Here is a 21,510-nt window from a genome sequence, read left to right as displayed (position 1 = left end):
CCCCTGGAGGGGCCAGAGGGAGACGACTTGTTCCTCCTGGCCACAGAAAGAAGCGCTGCCCTCCGACACCCTGGATGTGTACAGCAAGCTGGCATACTGCGAGGGGAAGCTGCTGTACCTGGCTGACCGAGCGCAGATGCTGCCCAGGACAGAGGAGGTAGCCCTGGCCCGGGGGGTGCCCACACGCCCCGTGTGCCCTCAGAGCTGACAGTCCCCATGCCCTGCAGGTCCACACGAAGGTGAGGCATGTCCTGGAGTCCTCGGCCCTGAAGGAGAAGCAGAACACCAGGATCAGCTTTGAGGAGAGGGGGGAGGATGTCGCAGGCACGGGCCGCCCAGCAGCTGGCGGTGGGCCTGAGCTGTGTGGGGGAGGATGTCGCAGGCACGGGCCGCCCAGCAGCTGGCGGTGGGCCTGAGCTGTGTGGGGGAGGATGTCGCAGGCACGGGCCGCCCAGCAGCTGGCGGTGGGCCTGAGCTGTGCAGAGGCAGAGGCTGGGGACGGTGCTTGCCGCATCTGACCAGGGCGGCCTGGAGGCACAGGGGCTAAAGGGATGGAAAGGGTGTGTCAGTTGCACCCACAGGATTTTTAATTTATGGAGGTGACTTGGTGAAGTTAATGCCATTGAAAGAACTTACCACCTTTTGTGACACAGGGAGGCACCAGTGCCGGTAGGCAGGCAGGGGGCAAGGCCTAGGTCGGGGCCCTATTGGGGTTTCTGTGGGAAGGGCAAGGCAGGGGGCACACCGCTTAAGATCTGCCCGTTCAAATAATTCCAGCAGGTTTGGGGCACAGGGGCTGTCTCCAGTTGCCTGGCACCCGACCCTGGGTGATTCAGGCTTGGGGTGTGCGTTAGACAGAGGTGGTCGAGTGTGGGCTCTGGAAGGGCTCGGTGAGCCCTGGTCTGTCTCTCTCCCCGGCTGTGCGGGACCCCAAATGCCAGAGCATCAGGGACACAGAAAGTAAGAAATACACGTCGTTGGCACAGTTGGCCCTGCGGTGAACGGACGCCAGGGGACAGTCCAGGACCTGGGGACCCTCGCGGGGCAGACGGGCTGCGGGCGCGGCTGCCCCCCCCCCGCCACACTCCTTTGCAGAGACCTTCCAGTTCGCCGACGTGGACCACAGTTACGTGCCCTCGCGGGCCGAGATCAAGAGGCAGGGCCAGCGGCTGATAGAGGGGAAGCTCAAGGTAGCCAAGAAGTGACCGGAAGAGGAAGAACCCGCCTCGCCAGCACACCCCGCCCCCATGCTGTCATTGGTTACACAAATAAACAATTTTCCAGGACTGCGGGGCACGTGAGGGGACGCAGATGTGGGGGACAGCGTTGGGAAGTCTGCGGCGAAGTGGGGTGCTCGGTGTGGATCTGGGCCCGAGGGTGCAGGGGGTAAGAGTGAGTAGGGGGTCCGGGCGGGGATGCGGACGGGGGTCTGAGCTGAGCTGAAACCCTGGGGGCAGTTCGTAAGGCGGGACTGCGGAGTCCAACGCCCCGCACCTACACCGCCCGGCTCAAGAGCGCACCTCCGCGCGCCACCCGCCCGTGGCCCTCGCGGCGCCCCGTAGCCGCACGCCCCGCGACCGCAGCGCTCTGCGCACGCGCACCCCTCCGCGCGCCGCACTCCTGTGGCCCTCGCGTTGCCCCGTAGCCGCGCGCCCCGCCGAGCCGGCGCCAAGATGGCGGCGCTGACGAGTGCAGAGCGGCCGCGCCGGGGTCCGCGGGGGACGAAGCTGATCCTCCGCGGCTGAGCCCCTGAGCCGCCCTCGAGACAGGCGCCCAGTCGCCAGGGCCCGGGACATGGTGCGATCCGCGCCGCGCAGCCGCCGCCGCTGCCGCTGAACTCGGGAGCCGCGCCGGGCTCGGACGTAGGAGCGGGAAGATGTTTTCCGCGCTCAAGAAGCTGGTGGGGTCGGAGCAGGCTCCGGGCCGCGACAAGAACATCCCGGCTGGGCTGCAGTCCATGAACCAGGCGCTGCAGAGGCGCTTCGCCAAGGGGGTGCAGTACAACAGTGAGTGTAGCCCGGCGTGGGGTTCCTGCGGGGGCACGTGGAAAGTGGGGGCACGGGTGCAGCGGGCGCCGTCCCGCAGGGTCCGCAGGCCCCAGCCGCGCCGTCCAGGACTTGTGGTAACCGGGGCGGGCCTCGCCCGGGAAGCGCTGGGGGACCCGTCGCGCTCCGAGGGCCTCGCCGTCTGTGTGCAGGTGAGCTGAGCCCTTACCTGTGCCGGGCACGTTGCGGGTGCCCCAGGGGCGTTCCCTTGGGGTTGGGAGGTGATGCGGGCCGGAGAGGAGGTCCTAGAGGACCCCAGGGCCAGAAGGTGGACTCCTCGGCCCGCGGCGCTCCCCTCTGACCTGTGGGTCATTCCCGAGGAATGCTGGCACGGTGGGACATTCGAGTGAAATTGGTCTAGGCGGTTCCTGGTGCGTCTGCGGTACCCTCATTGGCCCAGGTGACCTCGTCTAAGAGGGATTCTTACATAACGTGGGGAGAGTCTGTGGTGTATGACGCTTCTTAAAGTGGGTGGTGGAGCTCTCCATCCATGAACCGTGGGGTCACCCGCAAGAGAAGAGAGCGGAGGACTCCGCCGGCTTCCGTAGTTTGAGCTATGGGATTTTTCTTTGTAGACTTCGAACCCCGTTTGAAGACGGAATGTCAGCTACACCGCACGCTCTTGCCCCCCCCTTTTTTTTAAAAAAGAAGCATTTGTAAGGGATATATTTAGAAAAGCTCCAGAAGGCACAGGCTCTTACTCTCTTACTTGTTATTGTAGAGATTTCTTTTCTCCTACGGGAAAGAGGAGTTATTTACCAGATGCCCTGAAAGCCCAGGTCGTTTCCAGTCCTCAGTTATAAATTATGTAAATTGTGTAGCTCCTAGAGGCTGACCGTCCTCTTGACCTCTTTAAAGTTTTTCCATCTTGCTGGCTTTTTGCTAGCGGTATTTAAAGATTTTTTAATGTTGTTCTCTGCTTTTAAATTGTTTTCCTTTTTAAGTATTTCTATATATTGCTACAAGATACTGGACATTCCTCCCTTTGCTACTTTCAGGGGAGCCTTTCAGTCTCTGTGATGACCCAGATTTTGGTAACAATGTACCATATTAAGAAACTGATTGGAAAGACTTTGGGTTTAAAAGAGGGATCGTTTTGCATGTATTTTACCCAATTTTGTGTGTATTTCTCTCACATTCCAAGAAGAGGATAATAGTAAGTCAAAATACTCATTTACACAAGTCTTTACAATCCACCTTTGGTTCCCTTATTTAATTTTACTATTTATGGTATTATTTTTTAAAACTTAATCTTAGTCCTTTGGAAACTGGACCTGAAAAATGTTCACCTTTGGAAAAGCACTCCCTGGTGGGCACACCCCCTGGTCCTGGGTGGGCGGGAGTAAAAAGTAGAAAGGATGGGGCTTCCCTGGTGGCGCAGTGGTTGAGAGTCCGCCTGCCGATGCAGAGGACACGGGTTCGTGCCCTGGTCCAGGAAGATCCCACATGCCGCGGAGCGGCTGGGCCCGTGAGCCATGGCCGCTGAGCCTGCGCGTCCGGAGCCTGTGCTCCGCAACGGGAGAGGCCACAGCAGTGAGAGGCCCGAGTACCGCAAAAAAAAAAAAAAAAGTAGAAAGGACATTGGAGTCCTTCCAGAGAAGAGACCCGCCTCAGGAAGTTGGGGAGAGGGGGGGCAGATTCTGATCTGGAACAAAATGAACGAAAGGTGGTGCAGTTGAGAGAAACGGGGTGCTGTGCCCACAGGACATTTCAGGGTGATGCTGCCCCTGTAGTTGGCTAATACTGCAATTTTGAAACTTTAAAATTTTTTTATTAGTCAGTAGAATAGAACATTTCTAATATTTATTTCCCAAAACATCTTACTTAGGAGAGCAAACCAGCAATACGATAGTTATAGACTCAGGACTTTTATGGGTAAGAATTGATGATTGTCTCTTACAGAACCTTGTCCTCCTGGGGCAGACAAGTCGTTTTCTTTTAAATTGCTATGACGATGAGAAGTGACACCCATGCAGAGTCCCAGCATACACATCCCGTTTAGAATCAAAACCCAAATGAGACATTGGACGTTGTCCTTGGTTTGGAAGTCATTCGCGTGTTAAGTGGAAGGATGCTACCTGTGTTGGTCTGCTCTTTCTACCCGTGTTGGGTCCAGTGAGGAGGCCCGGTCTTGTGCGTTTCGTCCAGAGTGCCCTTGCTCCAGGCTGCATTCCTTACTGAGAAGGCCTCCAGACGCTGGGACAGCCAGAGTCCTGGCCAGTCGGATTTCAGTGCTAGCACTTAAAATGGAGTTAAACACCTCCTTGCCAAGAAACCTTTGAAAGGCTGGTTTCTGGGTAAGAGAGCTTTTTCTCTCGGAAATAAACAGCTGTGTTTGGCAAACTATTTGACCTGCCCCAGCAGGGCCGATTTGCAAATTCCCGAGCCTTTGCTGCCCATGATCTGCCACGTTTTCATGTATAGGTTTTCCTTCCCTAGCGTTCATTTACTTAGCAAATATTTACTGAGCGTAGATCAGTGAAAACCCAGATGGCAGTCTCTGCCTTGTGGAGCTTCCATTCTAGTGGGGGTGGAAAGGCAGACTGTGGGCACTAAGCATGATGAGGCGGTAACCACATCACCCATCTGAAGGGTGGAGGAATGGAGCAGGGTGGGGGCTGGGGTTGGGACTTTACGTAGGTCAGAGCGGGCCTCGTGGAGAAGGGCCGAGGGGTCACAGCGGAGCGAGATCAGGAGAGAAGCACGGGGGGCCAAGCCGCAGAAGTGCGGCCCTCACACCGTCCTGGGGACTCTGTGAACGGGACACCTCAGAGGGCTCTGAGCAGAGGAGCCGCTGCTGCGGTGGGGGTGAGGGGCTGCCCAGGAGGAGGTGGCCAGCTGGGCGTGTGTCTAGTGACCCCTGCTGGTGGTACGGAGAAAGGGCATCGCTGGATTTCAGTTGTGCCTCCTGCAGAGTGATTGATTGCAGCATTTGCATCCAAGATAAACCACTTTTTTTATTGTATGAAAACACAAAAACGAGATTCCCGATCTTGCAGGAAACGTGTGGCAGTGTGAGTGAATTACTGTTGAATCGGAGTAGAAGAGATTCTTGGGTCTTCTGCGTTGTAGCTTTGCTTAGAATGAAAGAAAAGACGTAGAATAGAAATAGAGTTATTCTGTTTAGTAAAACGCCTGGCGTAAAGCGCCACGTGCTTCCTAAGTAAGGGCTCCTCGTCGCTTCTTGGGAGAATCTTAATTACAGGTTTTTCAGTGGATCACTTATTTAGCTTATCTGAGCCAGTGTCCAAGGTTCTGAGATTGATTGGACTTTTTAATTTAAAAGTAGAGGCCAATTCCTTTTTTTAATGGATGAAAGCAGGTCATTTTATTTATTTCTGACGTTGTACGGTTTCTTCTAATTAACTTTTTTGAAGAGTAAATTTCGAATTTTAAAAGGATTTCAGTTGAAGAGAGAGAAAATTAAGACTTTTCATTCTCAAAACAATAGAAAACAAATATCAATACATGTTAAAATTGGTAAAGATATAAAAGAAGGAAGCAGTTCTAAGATTATATCAAGACTCTGGACAGACAAGCCGTGTTTGAAAAAAGAACCAAAGAGACCCTGCAGAAATGAAAGAGCACGGTCACGCAAACAAAAAGCCGGCAGGTGGGCGAAGCAGCATAATAGCTGAAGGTGGAGTTGGCACCTGGCAGGGGGATGCGGGCCCAGAACTGAGCGATGCCCACACACACGTGATCTGAGTCTCAGAAGGAAAGAATAGCAGGGGTGGAGAAGAGGTAGTTACTGCAGAAATGCAGGCTAGGACTTCCCGGAGTTCCCGGAGTACGTGAAACTCCAAGAAACCCAAGGCCAGGGCTTTCAGACTCCCAGAGTTGGACACATCATGGGAATTTCAGGACAGCAAAGTCAAAGAGGAGAATTGTAGAAGAGACCAGTGCAAGCAGAGGGACAGCCAGGAGCCTGACAACACGCCGACGGTGATGGTGGCGGAGACGTTGCTGTGGGGAAGTCCTGGTCGGCCTAGAAATTTACGCCAAGTGAGTGCGTGCGATTAAGCCCCTCTCCGGCCTCAGCTGGACGGTTGCTGTGCGAAGGCTCCTGCTGAGATAAGTCCCGGAGGAGGCACTCCAGACAGGTGGAGAGGGGGCTCGGGAGATGGAGGAGGTTTGCAAGGCACAGGTCAGCACGGAAATGGGTGAACAAGCATCATGACGACAGTGGGGAGCGCAGGAGGAGGAGCCAGACGCTAGCAATCAGCGTGTAACCCACGATGGCGCTGACCAGAGTGTGTTTAAGTGGGAGCCGAGGACACGTGTTAACTTCAGGCTTCACTGCAGCAGAGGTGTGTGTTAAAGATTTAAGGAAGGAAATAGATCTCAAACCCTCCAAATAAATACCAGGCAAAAGGGGAATTAAAAAAACCCTCGTCCAACATGAAAGAGGCAGAAAAGAGGGGAGGGAGCCCCGGCAGTGACTGGAAATGACCGCACGTGGCGGAGGGGGTTACCCGCCGCTGTTGGCGACCAGGGAATGAGAACAGGCAGACGCACCAGTGAAAGAGAGACTGCGATTTGATTTCTTTCTGGCTGTGTGATGTGTAAGAGACACGTCCAACACACGATGGCATAGAAAGGTCGAAAGCAGGGTCGTGGAACCACGCGGTGGGTCAGTATCAGCCGCGAGGAAGCCGCACCCGTGGGGTCCTCGTGCCGGAGCTGTGGGGACTCACGCTGGGCGCAGGTCAGACAGCCGGCCGGGCGAGAGCAAGACTCAGTGAAGAGCAGGCGTCTGCGCCCAGCCCCGCTCACACCAAGGAGCCTTCCCAAAACCGACCGTCCGAGCAGACCCCGAGGGTACGTGCCATGGAAACCACATTCTGGGGCCACCGTGAGCCAGACTGGATGGGAATAACGAAAAGGACAACTTTCCAGGGGAGCTTAGAAATATTTCTCAGTAATTTATGGGTCAGAGGAGTATCTGTAATCCAGTGACAATGAACAGCCCACACGCTTGTGCTGGTCGACCCGAGAGTACGGTGTGAAACCCAGGAGAAGGAACAGGAGAAACCTCAAGAAAGAAAGGAAGTAAACGACAAAGAAAACCGCAGGAGCAAGTGCTTTCTAAGAAGGGTCAGTGGAGGCGTCCAGCAAAACACACAGGGTGTGTGTGCGTGACTGGTCAAGTAGACGAGCCTCTGGGAAGGTTAATTAAAAAGACAAAACAAATACCAGGGAGGATGAAGAGTACGCAGCAGCAACCACGAAGCCTAGAACATAAGATGTCACGGACGACTTTGTGCCAGACATTGAAAACTTAGAAGACGGCGCCCTACAGGACGACCGGGTGAGAAACACGGAGACCACGCTGGCCCTGCCCGGTGCCCGGTGCCAGTGGGGGAGACGCTGCCCCCAGCCCTCCACGTGCACACGCTCCTAAACACCGGCTGAGTAAGCAGAGTAGAGTCCAGGTTTCCTGTTGTCATCCCAGATGTGGTCTTGAGGAGCCCTGCGTCCTGCAGAATCCTGCCCCGAAGATGCCAGGGCTCTGGGAAAGGAGGGTAAGAGCGGATGTGGGAATCGTGGGGCCTGCAGAGGTGAGCACAGCCTGCCCCAACCTGCCCCACGGGCACCCAGCTCTGGAGCACTGCGTTCCCGAGTGCAGAGTCCCGAGGTCGACCACCTGCCCCGGAGGAAGTCCGTCGGGGGCCTGGGGGAGAGCAGGGCTGCCGGTGCCCCGAGGGAGCGAACGTGTGCCCACGGCCTCGTCCCTCCGGGGGCTCCCGGCCAGCCCACCTCACCCAGCTCTCCTGGCTCGCCAGCCACACTGGCCACGTCTGTACACGAGAAGCCATGCGTGGACCCGCTCGGGGGATGAAAGTTTGCCTTTTGCCTTGACTGTGTGCCTCATCTGTGCTTTCTCCCCGCAGTGAAGATCGTGATCCGAGGGGACAGGAACACGGGCAAGACAGCCCTGTGGCACCGGCTGCAGGGCAAGAAGTTCGTGGAGGAGTACATCCCCACGCAGGAGATCCAGGTCACCAGCATCCACTGGAGCTACAAAAGTGAGGCGGCGGGGGCGGGGCGGGGCCTGCTGGGTGGGGCCTTCCTCCCGTCGCCCGCCCCCAGCCTGGGGTCGCCACAGGAACACCGCACACGCGTGAACTCGGGGGCTCATCAGAGCCGCTTTGGGGTGGCCCTGAAGTCCCCTGTCCTGTGGGAGACTCGGTCCACCTGGGGAGCGGGGCCAGAGGCCCGGAGCTTCGGACGTCCCAGGGGCAGAGCCTCCGGGCAGGGAGCGTCCCGGCCACAGCGCGTGCTGGGCCGCGGCAGACAGAGGCCCCTTGGGCCTTGGAGCCCGGCTCTCGGTGGCAGTTGTGAGGTGCCGTCCCCACGGGGTCCTGGGAGGGCGTTTGTTGGCGAGGCTGCCTGATGGGCAGAACACACCTGGCGGCCACCCGGCCGGAGGCAGAATGGCAGGCACCTTCACTCCGCGCCTGGGGACAGCGGCCACGGGGCGCCCTGCTGGGAGGGAGCGAATCCACTCTGCGTGCCCAGGAGCCAGAAAGCAAAAGCCCTTTGAGCCATTTTAAACCTTCCTTTTCGCTGAAAAAAAAATCCAGCGGGCCAACAGCAGGACACACGGGCCTTTGTAGACATTCCGGCTCGCTCCTAGGGACGGCCAGGCCGCGACGCAGGACAGCTGTGTGCATTCGTGCTGCCCTGCCCACCAGCTGCACAGGGAAGCCTCCCCCCCAGGGCACCCCTTCCCGGTCTGGGTGAAGTTGGCGGGGACAGCGCACTTCTTGTGCCCTGCAGCTTGGTGGCAGGTGCCCGGCAGTTCCCCGCCTCTCCCCTTTCCCCACGGAATCCCTGGGGTGGTGGGTGGACCTGCTGACAGCCCGGGCACGTGCACAGGCCCTGACGCCAGACTGGCCCATCCCAGAGCCTGCTGCCCTGGCCCCCCGCAAGCAGCGGAGCCGAGGCCTCTACCAAGGAGCAGGGCAGAATCACGGGGACTGGACCTTCCCGCAGAAGCCGGGGGCCAGCGGGGGCCGGGTTCAGGCTGGGGGCGAGCCTGCCCCAGGGACCCTTCGGGATACGGGGTCGTGTCAGCGGAGGAGGTGTCCAGATTGTTCCCTGCCTTCCAGGGAGGGGTGTCCTGGGCACAGCACCCGCCAGCCTGGGCGGGGAGGCACCGAGTGGGGACAGTGACATCCGCGTGGCCCATCTTTGGAACCGGAAGTTCACACTGGATGCTCATCTTACTGTTTCCCCCCTATTCTAGCCACTGATGATATCGTGAAAGTTGAAGTCTGGGATGTGGTTGACAAAGGTAAGTCAGATCCTTCTGTGAGTGTGCTTTTCTCTTTCAAGCTTTGCTTGTGCTGTGGAGGAGAACAGCTGTCCTCTCTCCCTCGCTGGCGGCCCCTCCTCTGCCGCCTCCTGGCGCCTCGTTCCCTTGACTCTGGTTCCTGGGCACAGGGGCCGTCGGAGGCCTGGCTCTGTGCTGAGCGTGCCGTCGGGCTCCGGGTGTGTGGTCCAGGATGGAGCGCCCGGTGCTGACCAGTCGGGGCACCGTGGTCTTTGCTCTTGAAACACCTGTTCCACCCACTTGAGCTGAGCACGTGGCCATGGAGGGTAGACAGGACCACACCCAGAGGCTCTGTGGGGCTGTTCAGGGAGCCCTTCCTGCAGCACCATGGGTGTGGCAGCCCACTTGTTCCTGCCCCTGGGCCCAGGGCCAAGGGTCCTTGGCTTCTGAGGTGGCTTGAGCCTTCGGAGACCCCAGCGCGCACACAGACCCCAAACGGCCGTGCCTGTGGGCAGCAGGCGGGCCGGGGTGGGGGCGTGGCACGTTCGCCCCCAGCGTCTCATCCCATTCATCTCCTCCTCGCACACAGGCCACAGGCCCCTCCTGTGTGATGCTCCTGTTCCTTCCTGGGGCCAGTGCCCTGTGCACACCGTGGTCTGGCCTCGCAGCTTTGACCTCCGACCCCCAGGCCCGGCCTCGGACCCCGCAGGCCTGCTATAGCTCCTCCCGTCCTTCAGGGACAAAGGGACGTTGTCTTCTACGAGCTTGTGATTTCTGGTGCAGGACACGCACTCTCTCCTACACCACGTTCTTCGGAGGTGGGTTTGGGTCCCGAGGACCCATCGAGCCAGGTGAGGACGCTGCTGCCCTGAGCCCGAGCGCCATGCTGGGGCTACTGCCCCCAGGATGCCTTAAACCCCACAGGGCCTGGAGGGGCCTCGTGCTCCAGAGCGTGCTTGCACTGCGTCCTGTGTGCGTGTGGCCGGGTAGCACTAGGAAGCAGCCCCTTGCAGCCCAGCCGCCATCCCGGATGTGAGGGGGAGCCGTCGCTCGGGCCAGGCTGCCCTCCGTGCCCCGGCACATCCCGCACCCCTGCCCCGCGTGCCTGGCTCCGACTCCCTGGGTCTGCACTCATTCGGGACAGGATGCACATGTCCAGAATGGGCTCTGTCTTTGCTGGCGGGACCCCTTCCATGCAGCAGCATGTCGTGTCTTCAGTGCGGGGAACGGCCTCATGGTACAGAGGCAGGCACTGCCCTGTTCTGGGAACCTCCGAGCACCCCACTTCCCGCCCATGGCAGGGCAGTGATGGGCTGGCCACAGTTCCCTGGGTGGCTGTTCACCACAGAGCTCCTTGCGGCGTGGAGAGGAGGCTTGCTCGTGTGCTGGCGGCCAGGGGCAGGGCCAGCATTCTGTATGAGCATCCAGCATCCCCACGGCTCCGTCATCTGGTGTCATCTGCAGAGTGGGAAGGGAACGTGCCTTCTCTACCACCCTGACTGGTCCCCTGTTGGACACGGTCCGAGGCTCGTCCACAGCAGCAAAGGGCATCGAGTTGGAGGGGGGTGGCAGCGGCTGAGAGATGGTGCCCCTCATGGCGGGCGTGGGCGCGGCGTAACTCTGGCTGCCCGGCCCTCCTCCCAGGAGCACCGGCCCAGGTTCCGCTCTGCTCGCAGCTGGGTGGTGGTGGCACGTCCTGGGCTTTGGCCACACCTGTCGGCAGTCGTGGTGCTCGGGCCTCGACCCCATGGCCCCAGGCATCCACTGGGAGGGCGCGAGGTGGCCAGCGTCCGTTGAGCTGGGGCACCTCCAGAGACGGGATCAGAGGGTGGTGAGAGGTTCTGGGAGAGGCTGTGGAAGAGGCAGAGGGCGGCCTTCTAATAAACGAACCCCGGTTTGTTGGTTTCACCTAGCCCGCTGCTCTGAGACTGAGGGCCCCAGGACCCTAGGGTGACGAGTGGTCCTTTCTCCCCTGTCAGAAATGTCTGAGATGGAGGGAAGGGAGGCTGGGCATGGGAGCTCTTACTGCTCAGGTGGTTCCACGGCTTCCTGGCCCCAAGCCCAGCTCGTCCACTCTCAGCACCGGCTCAGGGAGCCTCCGTGGCCTCCCTGGGGTCCTGGCCAGGTCCTGCCCTAGGGTCCCGGCGGCTCCAACCCCAGCCCGTAAGGCACCTACTGGAGGCGGGGGCAGGGGCATGGGGGGCAGTGGGACACAAGGAGGGGCTGCTACCCCCTCAGGCCATCCTTGGGCCCAGCATTTCCACCCCGTGACTTTGTGTCTTTTCTTAAGGAAAATGCAAGAAGCGAGGCGATGCCTTGAAGATGGAGAATGAACCCCAGGAGGTGAGCTGCGTCTGTTCCCACGTGGCCCACTCTTTCGGGTGGGGGGTTGTGAGCAGGCATCTGTTCTTCAGACCCCTCTGCCTCCCGCCTGGCCTGGCCCTCCTGAGGACTCCATCTGTGCTGGTGGACTCAGTGGCCACTCCCGTGCTGCCCTTGGTCGCGTTGGGGTGGCTGGGGTCACCTCAGCTGCTGCTCTGTGTCAGCGATGCCCGCCAGACCCTACTTGGAGTTGGGGTGACCTGAGAGGTATTTAGGTGAAGTGGCCAAATTTTATATCCGTTTTACAAAGGCCTCAGCCATTAAAAGCATAGGCACACCTTCAGGTGTGGCCCCAGGCACACGTGGGCATGAGTGTGGCTCCGAGAGGGCTCTCACCACGGCCGCCACCTCGACACAAAGAATTCAGGGGCCAGCTGCAAAGCTTTCCGACGGCTTCCAAGGGCCCTTCTTTCCGGGTCCTCCCGTCCGTAGACGGCCTCCTGACGGCGGGCAGCCTTTAGGGTTCCCTTTTAGGACAGGAAGATCCAGTGACCGCCTGGCCCAGGTCTGTGTGGTCTTTGTGGGCATGCTGCCACCACCCCAGCACTGCAGCCCCCCTGGTGTGTGTGCTCTGGGCGGTTCTCTGGGACGCATTTCTTCTGCTCCGTTGTCCCAGAGTGGAGCGTCTGTGAGCCCCAAGGTCGGGACGCCGCCGCCGGCCACTGCGGGAGACCCTCAGCCGAGGGCAGGCACGGTGTGGCTCCACCCCAGATAACCTTGCGTCTATGTTTCTTTTTCCCAAAATGAAAATAGCCATTGTCTTTTCAGTTGTAAAAGTCCTGTTCAGCCTTTCCCAGGAGCTGGCAGGTGCTCGCCTGTGGGACCTGGCCTGGGGCACCGTCTCTGAGGCCCGATTCCCCCATCCCTAGGCGGAGTCCGAGATGGCCCTGGATGCCGAGTTCCTGGACGTGTACAAGAACTGCAACGGGGTGGTCATGATGTTCGACATCACCAAGCAGTGGTGAGGGCGCTGGCCCACTCAGTGCTTCTTGAGGGCTGGCCGTGGGCAGTGTGCATGCTGGCCATTCAGCCACGCTGTTCCCTGGGGCGGAAGCTAAGGCGGGTCTCTCCCCACATGCGCCTCCCAAGGACCTTCAACTACATTCTCCGGGAGCTTCCCAAAGTGCCGACGCACGTGCCTGTGTGCGTGCTGGGGAACTACCGCGACATGGGCGAGCACCGCGTCATCCTGCCCGACGACGCGCGAGACTTCATCGACAACCTGGACAGGTGGGTGCCAGCTCGCAGGCGCGGCTGCTGCGGTCGGCCTGTCCGCCTGGGACGCTCCTGCTTGCGCCCTCCTCTGCCTCGAGCCCTGGCCGCCCACCCAGCTGCACAGCCCCGGGTCCCCAGGTGCGCCAGCTCCCCCGGCTTCCCTGCCCCGCCTGGCCCGCACCCTGCCCCTCCGGGATGCGGACGCAGACCTGGAGGGCGGGGTGTGGGTGGGCACCTGGCTTCCTGGCACCGAGCAGCCCCAGGTGCCAGGTGGGGGCGGCCTCCCTCCCTCTCTGAGGCCGGGGCCGGGCACTGGGGATGGTGCCTCGAGGTCCTGCCGGGCAGGCAGGCAGCACCTTCCTGGTCCAGGCATCCCCTGGTGGGCGCCCGGCTAAGCAGAGCCCTCTGAACTTCAGGTCTCCGCCTGTGGACCATGAGCCCGTCACCCACAGGAGGCGACTCAGCCCTGCAAGGGGGTGCTGGGGCCAGGCCACGCTGCCCGCTGCCACCACCGTGTCTCATGTCTCCGTGCTTTTCACGAACAGGCCCCCAGGGTCTTCTTACTTCCGCTACGCCGAGTCCTCCATGAAGAACAGCTTCGGGCTCAAGTACCTGCACAGGTTCTTCAACATCCCATTCCTGCAGCTCCAGGTGAGCCCTGCCGGCAGGGTGCAGGGGGTGGGGCTTGGATCTGCCAGGGCCGCTGTGGCGCAGGGACGGGGCCCGAGCGGGCGGGCAGCTTGGTGGTTTGGTTGGAGCGAGGCCGTCAGTTAGGATGCCGTGTGCGGATGCTGGCGGCCCCTGGATGGCCCACCCTGTCCCCTCCCCTTGCCTGGTGGTCTGGGACCTGGGCCTTTCTGGAGCCACGGACCCACCAGCTGCGGGAGAACATGGGTGTCCTTGCATGTTCTTCCCGGGAGCTGCGACCCTCTGCGCTGACCCCTGCTGGGGCCCTCGTGTGTCCGTCCTCACCGAGGAGGTGCACTCGGCCCCGGCACCCAGATCAGGACGCCTCGGATCTTCCCTGTGGCCGTGCCGCTGTGTCCCCGCTGTGGACCTGGCCCCTCTCTGGCGACAGGTGCCGGGATGGGCCCGAGAAGCCCCTGCCTCGGGCCCCTGCCTACTGTGCAGCCCTTTGCTCTTGGTGTTATTGACCTTCGTATTTGGGAACAGTTGTAGGTTTGCAGAGAGCGCAGAGGGTTCCGTGCCCCGGTTCAGTTCCCCGATTGCAGCCTCACGTTTCCACGTGTTCCCATCAAGACCACAGAACCAGGCTTTGTCGGCACCTCCCGCCGGCCCTCTGTCCTGGGCCCCACCCAGCCCACCCGACACGTGGTGGTCACTCTTCCGCGGCTGCGCTGGGCTGTGACAGTTCTTCAGACGTGCCTGGCTCAGGGTCTGTCTGACCTCAGATGTGTGATGGGCTTTTGTGTGCGAGACCCCAGAGGTGACTGCCCTGCTCATCACATGGCGGGGACACGTGTCACCCACGCGGCTTGTCACTGGGACGTTGACCCGTGGCCCTTCTCCAGAAGGATGTGGAACTTACTCGGGCGAGCGGCTCTTTCCTTTCCTCTCGCCTTCTTTTGACGGGATGAGGCCTCTGCAGGCCAGGGCGGCGGGCGTTTTCAGGGTGTCCGGACCTCGCAGACGTGCTGGCCACCCTTTCCTGGGTGTTGATCCTCGTCGCCTGAAGGAGTCCCTTTAACCTTCTGTCCAAGTAAAACGTGCACACAAATCGCAGGAAAACGCCCGCAGCGTGGGTTGGGGGGTGGCGTCGGGCAGGATGGAAGCTGGAAGCCGCTGCTGGTCCTGAGCCTGGGGCTGGCAGGAAGCGCGTGGTTTTCAGCAAGTGTTGGGGCTTCTTACACTTTGGGGTACCTTGTGTGAACAGGGCGCTGTCTCTCTGGGCGGTTCGCTCGCATCACGACCTCTGCCCCTGGAGCCCTGCAGAGCAGCCGAGGCATCGTGCCCCCCTGGGCGAGGCCGTGCGGGCTCCCGGCTCCAGGCACTCAGCTTCAGGTGGTTTTGTCCATCAAGGGCCCGCCGAGAGGGGCGCCAGGCTGAAGGGGTGGCTCACCGCAGCGACGGTCCCGGCTCAGGTGTCTGCTTCCTTTCTGTAGAGAGAGACGCTGCTGCGGCAGCTGGAGACGAACCAGCTGGACATCGATGCCACGCTGGAGGAGTTGTCCGTGCAGCAGGAGACCGAGGACCAGAACTACGACATGTATGTCGGCCGCGGCTGCCCTCAGCATTTAGACCCTGCAGGCGGGGCTCTGCGGGCAGGTGGCACGTGCACCCTGTGGGCCAGGCCTCCCTCTGAGCTCGGGTGTGCGCTCAGCGGGCCCGCAGCCTGAGTGCCACCCGCCCGGGTAGATCTGTCCGCGTGGAGGTGTGTTGCTCAAAGAAATGGAGTCATTTCAGCTTTGAATGTGGTCCAGGCCCCATGGGAAGGGGGTGAGGGTGGCTCTCTCCACGCTGTCAGGCCTCGGCTCTTCTTGGGAAGCAGATACCGGGCTCCTGCTGGCCCTGAGGATGTGAGGTTGGACACCCCAGGGCCCTGCCGCCCCCGCCCACTGGGCACTTCGGGCCCGGCCTGCTTTAACCGGGTGTGATGGGCACACAGCGTGGCCGGCACTTCACGGAGGTGCTTCTGCAGCTGCTGCCCTCAGACAGCTGCGTGCCTTGCGGGGGTGGAGGGAACACGGCGTGCGGGCCCGGTGCGGCTGTAGGCGCTCTAGCTGCCCGGCCCCCGCCTGCCTCTGTCCAGACCGGCCCGCCTGTCGGCCACCTGGCATGCAGAAGGGGGAGCCGCTGACCCGGCCACGTGTCCACCGCAGGCCCCAGCAAGACCGGCCACCCTGGCGTTTTCCAGCCGAGGCCCCGTCCCTGTTTTGACATAGGTTTCCGAGGTTGATGCCAGTGGAGAGAGCTCCTTGACCTTGGGAAGGCGTGTTGGGTGGGAACGAAATCTCCTGGCCCTTGATAGTGGAGGAAGGGGCGTTGTCCTGCCACTTCCAGCAGGACGGCCGAGCGGGCAGGGAGCAGCCCCCGGGCAGGCCCTCCTCTGCCCTCGCAGGGTCTTGGGGCGCCCAGAGCAGGTAGCAGGCCCGTCCGCCTTCCACAGCTCGTGGGGGAAGGCCTAACCCTGAACCACCCCTAAAAACAGCTGCTTCCTTTGTTTTGTTGAATTATCCAAATGTTGGGGCTGGGGGGTGGGGCGCAGGCTGCTGGCCCACCTGTGCTCACGGCCTGGAGCACGGGCTCTGACTGCGGCCCAGGCAGGACCCTCGCACCTCCCAGCTGCCCCAGAGGGACTCGAGGAAGGGCCTTTGGGTCTCCCGAGAAAGATCCAGCTGCTGGTCCTGGAACAGCGAGAGGGGGGCAGCAGGAGTTATTCTGGGGGGGGTTCACCTGCTCCGTCTGCCAGGCTGGCCTTGCTGTGGATGCCACCCTGGGGCTGACCAGCTCCTGCAAGGTGTTCTCTGACGGAGAGCTTGGGCGCCCGGCGTCACCAAGCATAGGGTCCCTGGGGAGGTGGCATCTGGAGCCTCCCCACAGCGTCCGTCCCCAGCCAGCCCCCAGGACCAGGCCACTGGAAGAAGACGGCACCATGGGGGGGCTCGGCTGTGGTGTCCCTGTGACCTCCCCTGAGCAGCTGGGGGACCGGACGAGGTCTGGGGCGGATCCGCTCCCAGCCTGCGCCAGGACCCAGTGCCTCCCCCCCCCACCCCCTCACCCAAATACCAACCTAGAGGTGAGGCCGGCTGGCCCAGACACCCCAGCCCCCCGGGACCCCGGCCCACAAGCACAGGCCGGCTCTCCATTCCACACCTTCTGTTTGAAAGCCCACCCCACGGGAGGAGGGCCCTGCTACAGGCCTAGGTGACACCAGGGTCCTCAGTCAGTGGGACGGTCGGGCCCAGGCTGCCCGGGTCTAGGCCCCTCCCTGTCTGGGAGGGTTGCAGCCTGTCCCTGTAGGTGGGTTCTAGAAACAGGGTCAGGGGGCATAGGGCGGGGGCACAGCAAAGCCTGCCTGTCTGCACACGCGCACCCTTCCCCTTGAGGGAAGAGACTCCCAGCCAGTGTTTGTGTTCGCACCTATCACTCCCCGCCCTGGGGGCGCTTGCAGTGTTTGCCACCAGCCTGCGCTGGGAAACCTGGAAAGGCAGGTAGGGGCTCTGAGCCTGAGAGCGGGGACACCCCGTCCCCACCAGCACAGCAGTAGCAGCCTCTGAGGAGCCTCAGAGGAGGAGGCGCGGGGAGGTGGCTTTCTCACCCCTTGCCCTGTTTGCCCCCAGCTTCCTTGAGATGATGGAGGCCCGCAGCCGTGGCCACGCGTCCCCGCTGGCCACCAACGGGCAGAGTCCATCCTCGGGCTCCCCATCTCCTGTGGTGCCTCTGAGTGCAGTGTCCACGGGGAGCTCCAGCCCCAGCACACCCCAGCCGGCTCCACAGCCGCCCCTCCAGGCCCCCTCGGCTTGCCCGGGGCCCCCCTGCCCCTCGGAGGCGCCGCCAGCCCCTGCACACCCCCTGGTCCCCGCGGCACCCCCCCGGCGCAGCATCATCTCGCGGCTGTTCGGGACCTCGCCGGCGGCCGAGGTGGCCCCTTCACCCCCAGGTAGGCCCCAGAAGCAGCCCTCGGGAGGTGGGCACAGGCATCCCAAGTGGGGCACACCCCTGCTGGGCAGGCAGCCCCACAGCCTAGCCACACAGCACCCTGCTTGTGGCCCAGCCTGGGGCGGGCCCGGCTGGGCTGGGCGCTGGGCAAGAGTTGATGCCTGCTGTCCACAGAGCCGGCCCCGGCTTCAGAGGCCCCGGCCAGAGTCCAGAACGTGGAGGACTTTGTTCCTGACGACAGTCTTGACCGCAGCTTCTTGGAGGACGTAGGCCCCCCAAAGGATGAAAAGAAAGTTGGAGCCAAGGTCCCGCAGGACAGTGACAGGTAAGCGCGGGGCCTGGAAGGCAGGCGGGTAGCTGCTGCCGTCCTCAGCCTTGGCCCTCGGCCCGTCAGGTGTGGACTCTGCTGCCTCCCTGGCACTGGGCGGGCGGAGGGGACAGGCACCCCATCTGGGCTCTGGGGACAGAAGCAGAGCTGGGCCTGAGGAGCTGCGGGAAGGGCAGCCTCACACCTGCAGGGAGGGAGGAGGGAGCCGGTGACCCGCCTGTCGGCGGCATCTTCCTCTCAGTGACTTCCTGGGGCTGATGCCACTTGAGAGCCTTGGCCGGGTGGAAGGAGGAACCCTGGGGCCAAAGAGCTGCCGTCAGCTTCTCCCGCAGCAGGTGGCCGGTCAGGGCCGCACGGGAGAGGCTCGAGGCCCGGCGCACACTCTCCCTTCCCGGTGCCGAGCCCGAGTGAGGCCCGCCGCTCCGCCTCCACCACCACCGCGTGTCCCAAAGTGCAAAATACCAGGCCGAAGCCGGCACTGTGCCCCTGCCAAGGGAGGGCCCCGGCATCACTGAGCCCCTCATCACCCTGGACCCCACACCCCTCACCCCACCGCCCCACGGGAGGGCACCCACTTCAGGTGTCCACCCGCGGGCCCCGCCGTGGCTTCCCGCCGCACAGGGGCATCTCTGTCCTCTCGTCAGCCCACCTCACGCCTGCTCTCCTGTCGACCTCTGCCACAGCTCTGCTGCAGTGTGGTGGGTCCCCTACACGGGACAGCCCCCAAGGCCACCCTCGAAGTGCATCCCCCTTTGCTGCATCCATGCAAGGGTGGACAACCCCGCCGTCAGGGCCCTTGCCTGGCACAGAGCGGCCTGGTGATCAGGGTGGGTGCTCCGTACCCCACTCGTGACCTCTGACTGCCCTGCTTGTCCTTTGCAGTGATGGGGAGGCCCCAGGGGGGAACCCAATGGTGGCGGGTTTCCAGGACGACGTGGACCTTGAAGATAAGCCGCCCAGTAGGCCCCTGCCACCCACGGGCCCCATCCCCAGGGAGCACATCACTCTGTCCAGCGAGGAGGAAGAGGTGGCGGCAGGGCACCACGAGGCCACCGTCCTGGCCCCCCAGAAGTGCTCTGAACCAGGGACCAAACGGTATGTTGGGGGTGGGAAGGAAGGGGTGTCCCGCGGGGGAGGGCAGCCTCAGGCTCCGTGACCCTCCTGTGTGTCCTGCAGTTCCTCCACGAAGGCCTCGAGGCCACACCAGGACGCAGCTCCCAAGGCCACAGAGCCCCACTGGCCGGGCGGCACTGAGGGCTCCTCTCCGGGGCTGGAGGACGGGGGGGACAAGCAGGTGTCATCGGAGAGTGACCCCGAGGGGCCTATTGCCGCCCAGATGCTCTCCTTCGTCATGGACGACCCTGACTTTGAGAGTGACTCAGATGCTCAGCGGAGAGCGGTGAGGACCGATCCTGGCACCACGCTGCCTCCGAGTCCAGGGCGAGTGGTGGGTGGGGAATGGCAGAAAGGCACGGGAGGCACGAGAACGCAGCAGGGGTCTCGGGGGGCGTGAGTCAGGGCAGCCTGGCTGAGCCGGGAGGGCTGCCCCGCAGGGGGCTGCGTGTGCCAGGCCCAGGCTGCCCCCGTTCTGGGGAGGATGTGGTGGGGGGCCTCGGCGTCACGGCTGCCCCGCTCGGGCTGTCATCACTCTGGGTGCGCCCGTGGTGCGGGGCCGGCGCAGGAGCCTCCTTACGGAGTCACGTGACAGGGAACTGGGGAGGGGCTCAGCGGCCCACCTGCCCGCTCCTTCTCCAGGGTGAGTTCCCGGTGCGAGAGGACCTCTCGGACGTGACGGATGAGGAAGCCGGCCCTGTCCAGCCGCCCCCGCCCCCAAAACCCCCTGCCCCCTCCTTCAGACTGAAGAACGACTCGGATCTCTTCGGGTTGGGGCTGGAAAACACAGGCCGCAAGGAGAGCAGCGAGGAAGGTAGCTGCGGGGCGACACGCCTGCCCCTCCCTCCCCCATCCAACGGTGTCGGCACTGGTGACTTGTACTGTGTCCCAGCCAGGGGCCATGTTTCTGACCCCCTTACCTGTGCCTTTGAACCTGGGGGCCCCAGAGCACAGGGGCGCAAGCAGCGAGGCCATCCCGTGGGGCCGGAAGCCCAGTTCCTTCTTTTTTCTCTGTCCTGCTTGGAGTTCGGCTGTGTTCTGACGACATCCCAGGCTTTCAGGCCAGGACCAGGCTGGAAGGATGGGCAGCTGAGGCAGCTGACCGAGTGGCCACAGGGGAGGCGTTTGGCGGCGTGGGCAGCGCTGCTGCAAGCTCTTCTGAGCCCTCAGTCCGGCCCTGCGTTGCTGAGCCCCCATGTGCTCCATGACAACCCTGGCCCGCTCCACCGCTCCCTGCCTCATCCCCAGCCTCCACCCTGGGCAGCTCGAGCCCAGCAGCGTCACCTGGGCCGGTCCTGGAACTGCCTCGTCCCCAAAGTGGGGAGGAAAGGACCTTCCTGGGCCTGTCCTGGTGCTGAAGTGTCGGCCCGTCCACAGGAGCGGCTCCTGTTGCCTTTGTAGCCAGGGCCCCACCCAGACCCAGGGCAGAGGCTTGAGGTGCTGGGTGTTCACTCTGGGCTGTGCTCACACTGGGACCCCGGCTCAGGGCCTCTGCTAGACCCGCCCACTCCCAGGCTCACACCAGTCCGGGAGGCCCGGGGAGGGCCTGGCCTCTGGTCCACGGGGAGCTGAGGCTGCGTCTCATCCGTGCAGATAAGGAGGGCAGGCCTCCCTCGAAGGAGAAGAAGAAGAAGAAGAAGAAGGGCAGAGAGGTACACACGCTCCCTGAGCCCTCCCGGGTGCCCCTGGGCAGGGCGGGCCCAGCTCTCCCAGCCCCCGGGTGACGCTGCACGCCCCCCCCCCCCCAGGAGGAAGAGAAGGCCGCGAAGAAGAAGAGCCGGCGGAAGAAGAGCAGGGACCAAGCGGAGGACAAGGGTCGGGAGGAGCGGCGGCGGCGGCGGGGCACAGAGAGGCCTGCGGTCGACGAGCTGGAGGCCTTCCTGGGGGGCGGGGCCCCGGGCGGCCACCTCCGCGGGGGCGGCGATTACGAGGAGCTCTAGGCCTGGCGCGCAGACCGCAGGGCGCTCCTCGTGTGCTGGGGGCGCTGGGCCTGCCCTGCGGGGAGGGGCACCCGGCCCCCAGCGCTTCTCAGGGATGGGACTGAGGCCGAGGAAGCCCGTGAGGCTGTTTGCAGGGTTGGGGCAATGTTCCCGTCGCCCGCCCGGCCCCTGCTTGCCCTCGGCCCGCCGCACGCACTCACCCAGGCCCGCTGCATGCAGCGGCCTCCGCTTCAGCTGCGCCGGCTCTGCAGACGTCTGGTCCCCAGACCCTTGGGGCACCTGTGCGCAGAGGGCAGGCGACGCTGGCGCGTCTCTGGGGGCAGCTCTTTCCAGGCACGGCGACCGGCTTTGCACCCGCACCTGAGCTCGGGCGTGCGCGGCCCAAGCGGGGAGGCCCACAACACTCGTGTTTTTGTTGTCCTTGCACACCACTCGGACCATAAAGCTCTCCTGTTTTACTGCGCATCTGTGTATGCTGCTGCGGGGCCCCTGCCCGGCTGGGACGGGCCCACCTGCCCCCAGCCCCCGGTCGGCGTGGGTGGGCAGGAAGGTCCTAGCACCCTACCTTCAGGCCCCGGAGCCCTTTTC

The 21,510-nt window shown here is 62.6% G+C and overlaps 1 protein-coding gene across 3 annotated transcripts; it reads left to right on the top strand.

Moving 5' to 3' along the window:
* Window positions 1–1,258: 1,258 nt before the first annotated feature.
* RABL6 (RAB, member RAS oncogene family like 6) lies at window positions 1,259–21,385 on the top strand. Of its 3 annotated transcripts, none has more exons than XM_060300133.2 (15): window positions 1,259–1,386; window positions 7,940–8,074; window positions 9,298–9,345; window positions 11,615–11,667; window positions 12,576–12,667; window positions 12,796–12,936; window positions 13,467–13,572; window positions 15,045–15,148; window positions 17,223–17,542; window positions 17,716–17,866; window positions 18,752–18,964; window positions 19,046–19,268; window positions 19,625–19,796; window positions 20,576–20,634; window positions 20,731–21,385. In XM_060300133.2, exons 4-15 carry the CDS (start codon window positions 11,647–11,649, stop codon window positions 20,920–20,922), a joined length of 1,794 nt encoding a protein of 597 aa, XP_060156116.1. In that variant the 5' UTR covers window positions 1,259–1,386; window positions 7,940–8,074; window positions 9,298–9,345; window positions 11,615–11,646; the 3' UTR covers window positions 20,923–21,385. The 3 variants fall into 3 exon arrangements, with proteins under 3 accessions (XP_060156116.1, XP_030694119.1, XP_060156117.1); XM_030838259.2 differs by lacking the exon at window positions 1,259–1,386 and adding an exon at window positions 1,634–2,006; XM_060300134.2 differs by lacking the exon at window positions 1,259–1,386 and adding an exon at window positions 2,048–2,197.
* The last annotated feature ends 125 nt before the right edge of the window (window positions 21,386–21,510 follow it).

The sequence above is a fragment of the Globicephala melas genome, chromosome 6 (assembly GCF_963455315.2).
Source record: "Globicephala melas chromosome 6, mGloMel1.2, whole genome shotgun sequence".
Classification (NCBI taxonomy): domain Eukaryota; kingdom Metazoa; phylum Chordata; class Mammalia; order Artiodactyla; family Delphinidae; genus Globicephala; species Globicephala melas.
The sequence above is the reverse complement of the archived record's forward strand: the minus strand, read 5'-3'. Positions and strand labels throughout refer to the sequence as shown.

Coding starts and splice junctions, on each gene's coding strand:
- RABL6 (XM_030838259.2), top strand. CDS start 1,877: ATGTTTTCCGCGCTCAAGAAGCTGGTGGGGTCGGAGCAGGCTCCGGGC. Junction 12,937..13,466: donor TTCATCGACAACCTGGACAG/GTGGGTGCCAGC, acceptor TTTCACGAACAG/GCCCCCAGGGTCTTCTTACT. Junction 17,867..18,751: donor GTCCCGCAGGACAGTGACAG/GTAAGCGCGGGG, acceptor TGTCCTTTGCAG/TGATGGGGAGGCCCCAGGGG.